The 9917-nt window shown below is 38.9% G+C and overlaps 1 protein-coding gene across 2 annotated transcripts in view; it reads left to right on the top strand.

Annotated features, from left to right (window-relative positions):
• Positions 1–2: 2 nt before the first annotated feature.
• The window catches only part of LOC121384084, a 31312-nt gene continuing 21397 nt past the window's right edge, over positions 3–9917 (top strand). For both annotated transcript variants that reach the window (XM_041514311.1, XM_041514310.1), the window contains exons 1-4: positions 3–214; positions 7436–7637; positions 8320–8408; positions 9313–9419. In XM_041514311.1, the coding sequence (XP_041370245.1) occupies positions 187–214; positions 7436–7637; positions 8320–8408; positions 9313–9419 (426 nt within the window). In that variant the 5' untranslated portion in view covers positions 3–186. The remainder of the gene's footprint in view (positions 215–7435; positions 7638–8319; positions 8409–9312; positions 9420–9917) is intronic.

Genomic DNA, 9917 nt, shown 5'->3' with positions numbered 1-9917 from the left:
AACGTCTCATGATAAATATTTTGAAGCCAAGAAAACTGGTTATTATATGGCTATTTTCTTTGACACTTTTTCGATCTGTATCCATATTACCTGTTAAGACGTCGAAAACGTATAACGAATGGTATATTTCGGCATGCAGAGAAACGGTGCTCTTTGATAATGGAGACAAAATAAATCAAAAGAAGAATGGCGGATAGTGGTGGGAAAGACGAAAGTGTGTTTTATTATTTTATTAACTTCATATTTGTTTATTAAGCGGAAAACTCAGTATTTGTAAACCTGGCATGTGTATTTGAAATTATGATTATTAATTGGTTCCTAATTAGTGTTTTCCTTTGCTGTAAGCACAAGTTGCAACTAGCCCGAGTACTCTGACTGTAAAGAGCTAGACGGACATTTGGACATAAACACGCTCTCATTACAGTCAGAGACCAACCTATGTCTTTTTTTGGCAATTCCTGACTACCAAACGGTAGGCAACGAATCCCGCTCTAATACCACAACAATCCTATGTTTGACATCAAATACCTTTACATCAATCATTTTCGAGTTAAGTGAAACAAAAAAATCCACATATTAATCACTAATACACTTACTACAGAAAGAAACCCGACAGCACCCACATTCAGCTACGCTTCGTGACACTCCGTCGCAACAATTGCAAAGCTCGGCGATCTATTTCGAGACGTAGATCACGTGATCGCGCACTGGGCGATTCCGCCTTGTGCAGCAGTTACAGGGGCCGTCTCATATCAAGCGAAGTTACAACATGGAAGAGTTGGCTAATGCCGTTTTGGATGAATTTGGATTTCATTACGTCATTAAACCAAAACAATTACACATTATTGATTCCATTTTGAATTTGAAGGATACATTTGGGGTGTTATCGACAGGATACAGAAAAAGTATGTGCTACGTACTGCCTCCTCTTATGAGATGACCCCTGTAACTGCTGCACAAGGCGGAATCGCCCAGTCTCGAAATAGATCGCCGAGCTTTGCAATTGTTGCGACGGAGTGTCACGAAGCGTAGCTGAATGTGGGTGCTGTCGGGTTTCTTTCTGTAGTAAGTGTATTAGTGATTAATATGTGGATTTTTTTGTATCACTTAACTCGAAAATGATTGATGTAAAGGTATTTGACGTCAAACATAGGATTGTTGTGGTATTAGAGCGGGACTCGTTGCCTACCGTTTGGTAGTCAGGAATTGCCAAAAAAAGACATAGGTTGGTCTCTGACTGTAATGAGAGCGTGTTTATGTCCAAATGTCCGTCTAGCTCTCTTACAGTCAGAGTACTCGGGCTAAAGTTGCAACTTGCCAATTGGTGGTGGGGGGGTGGGGGGGGAATCCGGGTCGTTTCGCCCTTATTCCTATTCGACCCCGAGTCATTTCGCACTTATTCCCGTTCGCCCCGAGTCATTTCGCCCTTAGAATGAGTCGTTTCGTCCTCCATTATGAGTCGTTTCGCCACTATATATTCGGGTGGTACTAGTATGCAAAATTTGGTATATAAAAATTATTTTACCCATAATTTTGTCGTAATAGTCACCTAACAGGCAACAAGGTTGTAGACTTAAACGTAGAGTCCGAAACAAAATGTGGACAACTACAATAAATTGCTCCTACCTTTATTTTTCGTTAGATTTTACCCACATTTTGTCCAGACAGAAATCTTGAAAAAACAATTACAATGACATGGATTCCACATACTAGATGATAACCATGCCACCTGTATCGACTTCGCTGAGATCGCATAGGGCAAAAAGCATGTAATTTTGTGCAGGCTGCCATTTTGACTTTTTATGGAATATTCGACAAGAGGGGTGAAAGAATATGACTTAATCTAACAACCGTTGAATGTAATAACATGTTATGATATAAATGCAAATGTGATGACGCCATATTATTTTATTATTATTAATATACTCTTCAAAAAAAGAAACGCAAAAGGGTACAAATGGGTTATAACTCCGATTTTATGTTTCCTACCGGTTCATGCTTTGTGAATATAAGGTCATTGCATGTCCCAAACACATTCCCACGGTTACCTTCGATAAAACGCAGCTACTGTAAAATAAAGTTTCAAAATGTGAATATTCGCAAAAACGCAGCCACGTGCAAACCATGTCACCACTGCACGTGCGTTGTCTGCACATGCAAGATGAACACCGACAGTATAAAAGTGCAGGGTGTTCGCTTGCCTGGCCTCTGTATCTGGCCGACAGTTGACAATCCAGGACATGCCACGTCTCAGTGAACCGCAGAGAAACAATGCCATCGGCCGACTAGACGCAGGCAAATCCAGAACGGCCGTTGCCAGGGCATTCCATGTGTCCCCAAGCACCATCTCCAGACTGTGGGACCGTTACCAGCAACATGGATCAACACGTGACCTCCCTAGATCCGGTCGACCACAGGTCACTACCCCCGGGCAGGACCGCTACATCCGGGTACGCCACCTTCGGGAACGATTGACTACTGCCACCTCCACAGCCGCAGCAATACTAGGTTTGCACAGGATATCCGACCAGACCGTACGGAACCGCCTACGTGAGGTAGGAATTCGTGCCAGACGTCCAGTTCGAGGTGTCATCTTAACACCACAACACCGTCGACTCCGACTGCAGTGGTGCCAGATTCATCGACAATGGCCTCAACTGCGATGGAGACAGGTGTGGTTCAGTGACGAGTCCCGATTTCTGCTCCGACGTCATGATGGAAGATGTCGCGTGTATAGGCGTCGTGGTGAACGTTATGCGGAAAACTGCGTGCAGGAAGTGGACAGATTCGGCGGGGGTAGGTAGTGTCATGGTGTGGGCAGCCATCTCACACACTGGCAGAACTGACCTGGTCCACGTGCAGGGCAACCTGAATGCACAGGGCTACATTGACCAGATCCTCCGGCCACACATCGTTCCAGTTATGGCCAACGCCAACGCAGTGTTCCAACATGACGACGCCAGGCCTCACACAGCACGTCTCACAACGGCTTTCCTACAGAACAACAACATTAATGTCCTTCCTTGGCCATCGATATCACCGGATTTGAACCCAATTGAGCATCTATGGGACGAGTTGGACCGACGCCTCCGACAGCGACAACCACAGCCCCAGACCCTGCCCGAGCTGGCAGCAGCCTTGCAGGCCGAGTGGGCCACCATCCCCCGGGACGTCATCCGTACTCTGGTTGCTTCAATGGGCAGGCGGTGCCAGGCAGTTGTCAACACACGCGGAGGCCACACCCGGTATTGACTCCAGATGACCTTGACCTTGGTGGTGTGTCCTATCACTTACTCACAATGGACTAGAGTGAATTGTGAAGAATCCTGCAACATTTGGTAATTATCGGACTCACCATTCAATAATTAAATCAATTCTCCAAATGTTACGACAATGTGGTTTTGCGTTTCTTCTTTTGAAGAGTATATTATTTGATTGTTTAAAGATACCACTAGAGATCATTGATTTTATATTAATATTTTAGTCTTTCACCCCTCTTGAAGAGTATTCCATAAAAACCCAAAATGGCAGACAGCAGAAAACTGCATGTATTTAAATGTAAACTGAAGCAAATGGACCTTTTAATATTTCATCATAAATCTTCTTCAGCATAGATGTAAACATGACACGTCATTGGATATTACAGAGGCCAATTTCGCAAATTTGCAAAAAAGCGTCTCTCCCCCCCCCCCCCCCCACACACACCAAAGCACTTTAGAACTAATATGTCCTATCGACAATATCATTGTGTAGGCTAGTCTTTGTACTTATTAATATAAAATACATCAGGCCCGTAGAAACTGGGAATGGTGTGAGGGGAGGGGTTCTTTAAAATATTGCACATAATAACATATACATATAAATTGTGTTTATGTTGATAAAGGGTTCAAATTGATAACCTATATCTGATTTGCAACTAGAGTCACGTAAACAAATTTATTCATCATTCACAAACATAAACATGAGGGCGAAACGACCCTGTATAGAGGGCGAAACGACACGGGGCGATCGGGAATAAGGGCGAAACGACCTGATACGGGGGGGGGGGAGTGATAAAGTGATGCGCGGTCTATCTAGGATCGATTCCCGTCGGTGGGCCATTGGACTATATCTAGCTCAATAACAGGTGTAACAAAGGTCATGGTATGATGGTATGTACTATTCTGTCTGGGGGTGCTGCATATAAAATATCCCTTCAGCTGCTATTAAATAGAAAAGAGTAGCCCATTTCATGATTTTGTGGCGGCAGCAGGTTTCCTCATTCATTATCATATCGAATGAAACGAAAATGTCCGAATCTGAATAACCACATTTATTCATATTAGCATCAGAGTTCTACAAATCTGCTAGCCCGACACTCGTGGCTAGTGCTTTTTAACACAGGGCTAGTTGTTACAATAATGACTGGTCCCTATAGTAGATGCATGATGTACAATGCATGGTCCCTGGTGATCCGGGTCTCTGTAACATGGTGGCGTACAATAAAGCCACGAGGCAGTAGTCATTAAACCAATGTTGTTGTTTAGATCTGTTGATAGACAACGCATATTGAAACACTAGTGACAAATGCAAACCCAGTAGCCTGTTGGGCTATTGTGGGTTTGAAAAAATATATGTACAAAAAAAACCTGCTAGGTGACGATAATTTTTTTCATTCACTGACTTTGTTTGATAAATGTTATCCTGACATTGATCATTGCATAATATCAACAAATCAATCAGTACATATATATATATATATATATATAATAATAATAATCAACTCGAAATAGCGGTAAATTCCGATCGTTCCTCCCCCCAACCCTAACCCTGAATTGTATTTGGTTGGGGGAACGGCGGAACTCTTCCTGAACTAGCTTTCTACAAACTGCAGCAACAAGAAGTCTCTACATTGTCAGTTACAATATTACACGTGATAAGACTGTGTTTTGTTTTTACTTTCAAGTTTTATGGACAGGAAATGAGCTCAATAAAATGTGTGTTTTGATTGATTGTACAAGGCATATGGTAGTAAATCTCACACATGTAAACATTTTAGGTTTGAATCTTCAGTCGAGAAATTAATTAACAAGCTGGTATAACCATAGGCATATGGTTTCCCATTTTTGTAGGTGGGCAGGCTGATTTTTGCCCGAATTAAATGAAAATGTGCGAATCTGAATAGGGTTACAAAGGAATCACTATGCATTTTTACATGGATTACAACTAATTTTGAAGGTAGAATGATGGAAATACATGGTAAAAAGGTCTCAGGTTAGCACATTTTGCCCAAATTTGAGGTTTTGCCCCAGCACTAAAGGGACATTTGCCATACCCCCCCGTTATCCTGCCCCCCCCCCGTCTTGTACGCTGTCTTATTTATCTATTGTCTTCTAGTTTAATGCCTCGCTTTCTTGCGCCCATGTGCGTGCTGTAACCTCACTGTGGTGCAGTGGTGTAACATATTCTCTTTGAGAATGGCCAATACAACACAACTTCCTTTATGGGCGCCTTGTTGGCCGTGAGGTGCATCCCATAATGGTGGATGATAGGATCCTGGTGGCTGAGTTGGGGGAATATCTACTGGTAATTTAATTTTTGCATCTACTATAGTTGTTTTTGTACATTGTAGTACTTTGATCGGTTCACCAAAACATTCCCACAATTGACTGGTGTATGAGACTCAACACCCAATAGCTGATGTATTTTTTTTGCTGGCATGTCATTAAACATTCATTCATTCATTCAATACTTGTGATAGGGATGTTGGCAATCAGGGAAGAAAGCTGGTTTGACTGTTTAATGTGTGTAGCAGTTTGGATAATGTTTCACACCTGTACAGGATAATACTTTTTTGTCTGTCAGTTAATGAGTTAGATCTCGTAAATATATTTGTTGATATCTGTCTGACATGGGATATATTGTCCTGTAGGCTATTTGAGCAACTGACATCACTGTTCCTGTTGACAATGAACCACTGAATACACTGAACACCAGACCATGCATTACTGTGTTACACATGTGACACCCTCGAATTGTGCATTTAATTATTTTGTTTGTGGTGGTTAGAGAGATGAGTTTGTTAAATTATATACCCATCCCGGCTGAGAGGATGGGGAGGGGGATAAAAACGACAATGGTTTAGGATCAAACTTTATAAAATTAGGCTGAAAAGGAAATTACGTAGAGAAGGTCAGTTTTAAAAAAAATTATTATTAATTTATTTTTATAACTTCATTCACCTCTACAGGTCAAGATAAATTTTCACCTACATATAGGTTTTTTTTATCAGCATTATATAAAGTTTGTTGTAATGGATCAGAAATTTGGGCTGGTGCTTTATTTTGGATGGCAAGTGAAATTTTCAAAAACATTGTCATACCCTGTATCATTGCTGTCAAACAGCTATATAGAGTTGCAAACGAATCATTATGCATTTTTACATGGCTTGCATCTATGGAATAATGGAAATACATGGTAAAAAGTTATGAGATTAGCACATTTTGCTAGAATATATCTATAGATAATTTTTGTCCAAATTTGAGGACTTGCTCCAGCACTAGGGGGGTATATGCCCCCCCCCCCCCACCCATCTCGTACACTTAACGGGTATGCTCATTATCTTGTGGTCCTTAATCATATGTCCCAACACCATGACTATTAAATTAAATTTGCATCATATCTAGTTCATCAAGATAAACCTAGAGGGCAAACACACAGGTTTGTCTAGACAATGCAGTCTGCCTTTAGTAAAGCTGTGGCAGTTCCGAGCAAAATTACACCACCTTAATTGTATACAGTAATCCATTTCCAAGCTTATGGAGATCAAGAATACATACTTTGTGTCTATCTTCTCTTTGAATTGCAGGAAAGAAATCCGACAACGATGTGTTTCAAAAATACACTCGTTTAAAATTAAAAAAAAAAAATCCTACTCTTATTGATGGGAAATAAAACTTGAAACAGGATCCGTGAAGTAATTAATTTATTACTATTTCCATGTGCCCAACATTCCACAATAAAGGGAAAATAAAATAAAAAATAAAATACAAATACATGTATAAATATACCATGTATATATTTTTTACTATATTAAAAAAAAAATTCATTAAAATATTTACTGACCCTTAATTACTACTGTGGCCCATTTCTTTATATGTGAGAAAAGTTAATTTAAATAAGTTAGTTTTAGAAATAAATGACATTTAAATTTAAGAAATTATGTACAGGGTATGATTTAATAATATCCCTGAAGACATTCACGTTTAGCAGCGTGATTCCTCAACACAAAGCTTTCACCTCCAACAGTTGTAAAATTTATTATTTTGTTGAGTCCAGTTTTCCCCTCCATAACATTTTGAGAAGTGCTATTTTTATCTTTTGGGTTTTTCCAAAACGAAAGTCTGAATACGTTTAACATACATGTACATGCTTCATTTTGTTTCTCGTTGTACAGAGAACACCGCAGGTGACACAACAATTATTGGAGTCCAGCTACTGTCTGAAAGTACTAAAGAACCTGTTGTCTCACTGGGGATTTTGATTGTCGATAATGGCCGTCTGGCGAATGGGTCTGTGACTGTTGCGGACTTGAGGACCTTGATTTGTCAACAGATACCAGCTGTCCCTAACCAGTTCATGTTCTTAACACATCAGAAGTAAGGATTTGTGCATGTGTACTTTAGTCTGGCCAAAAAACGGAAATCAAATAAAAAGCTGAAAAATCACATCTTTCAGGTTTATCATCTTATTCAAAAAAGTTACACACTTATTTATCGAGTTTGTTTAAAAAAAACCTGAAATCAGATAAAAAGCTTTATCTTCTCATTAGAAAAAGTTAAACACTTATTTATTGAGTTTGTTGTAAGAACATTGCTCATTGATCGAGTAAAACAGTACAGCACAAAATTACTTCCTTCATTGGAAAGAATTTTGTTTCAGCCAATTTTCAGATATTTTACTGTACAAAATCTATTTTAAAATATTAAATAGTGGTTAATTTACACATATCACTTTTATTTTTAGCTAAATCCTGAATATTATCGCCATTTTTGTTAAAAAAAAAAAAAAAAAAATTGGCTAACTTGTCAGTGGTCAAGGTGAGTCTTGCTTTCCTTGCTTCTATGTTCATTTTGTTTAGGTCCAATTAGTAATTAATTTATTTCCTGCAATATTTACTTTATATTCACCTTTTAATATTGTACTTGTTGAACTACTTGAAAACCCTATATTCTTTCCATAGAGGTAACAGTTTTGTGTTTGTAGTACTGTTGTTCAAAATGTAAATTGAAACATTGGTTTCTTTGATGGTTTGATATCTTTTTTTTCTTTTTTTTTCAGATGGGCCATCAACAAAACACAGGAAGAGCATGTGCAAATATGTCAGATTATTTCACCAGACAACACCATATATATTCAAAGAAAATATGGTAACTGGTTTGTCAGTGTTATCTTGAGAAATGTTTTTGATGGGTTTATCGTATAGCGACTATAACCAACATTTACTGTTGGGGCACTGGTATGGAGCCCAGTGGCAGAGTGTTTGCCTCAGGGTGAGGAAGGAAGGAAGGAAATATTTTATTTAACGATGCACTCAAGACATTTTATTTACAGTTATATGACCTCGGACTTATGGTTAAGGTCCACACAGGTATTGTGAGAGGAAACCCGCTGTCACCACTTCATGAGCTACTCTTTCTGATTAGCAGCAAGTGATCTTTTATATCCATCATCCCACAGACAAAATAGTACATACCACAGCCTTTATTAGATCAGTTGTGGAGCACTGGCTGGAATGAGAAATAGCCCAATGGGCTCACCAACAAGGATCGATCCTAGATCAATCGCGCATCAAGGGAGCACTGTACCACTGAGCTACGACCCAACCCCCAGGGTGATGAATCACAGGATTGATCCATCTTGCTCAACTGGAATATGTCCTGTCTGTGCAAAAGTGCATAATTATTATATATAGAGAGAGACACACACACACACACACAGATCCCTTGCTGTTATTATTAAGTGTGGCAGAAGTTTGTGTGCTCTTTTACTATGATATTAACAATATATTCCTTCCAAAGAAAAAAGATCCTTTCCATTTCTTAATTTATGGAATTGATTTCTTTTAAAACCAGTATCTGTGAAATCCAGTTTTCTGTGTAAACCGACATGATCAAATATTCCCATTCTGTGACAGTAACCTGGAAGCAATTTATCTAATCCAGCACTGTGTGGTTTAGACATAGTTTACTATTGAAGGTTTTATTGTCATTTAAATTCAAAAGAAAGCAATATGCAGCTTTTATATTTAGCTCTCATTTCTATTTTTAATAGAAAAACCTAAAATTGGTGTGCGGACAAAATCCCGGATTCCTGTTGGATTTGTGTTTGAGGAATACACGGCCAATTTATCTCAGCTCAGAACTGCCATTAATACAGGGGTATGCATTAATATTATTAAAGCATTAACAATAGGTCATGCAGTTTTGTTTTATTTCTGTGCTGTACTGGTCTTTGATTGCCTGTTGCATGTTATCTTGGCGGTATGTAAATGCAGTGTTTGCCATATTAACACAATCAAGTCTGCGTTTTTTTAACAGTTTATTAATAAAAGCTATATTTAGAGGCATCAGTGCAGCTGGGATAATAATAATGACCTTCGACCACATATTTTGGTGTTCGTCCACTTTTGATTTCTATGCATGTCAGTCATAACTTTTTTACAGACTGACTGCTAAAAAGCACAAATTTTGGGATTACTTAAATTTGGGTTATTCCTTTAAATGTCAAGGCTACTGTTAAAATAATAATAGAAAATGATTAGTATAGAAAATACAGGAAATCATTTCATTCACTACTGTCCTCTGTACCATGAACAAAGAAACAATTTCATGTCAAACTATTTACATCTAAATTATAAAATTACGTTATTGGGAAGT

This window comes from Gigantopelta aegis, chromosome 10 (genome assembly GCF_016097555.1).
Source record: "Gigantopelta aegis isolate Gae_Host chromosome 10, Gae_host_genome, whole genome shotgun sequence".
NCBI classification, from domain to species: domain Eukaryota; kingdom Metazoa; phylum Mollusca; class Gastropoda; order Neomphalida; family Peltospiridae; genus Gigantopelta; species Gigantopelta aegis.
The sequence above is the reverse complement of the archived record's forward strand: the minus strand, read 5'-3'. Positions and strand labels throughout refer to the sequence as shown.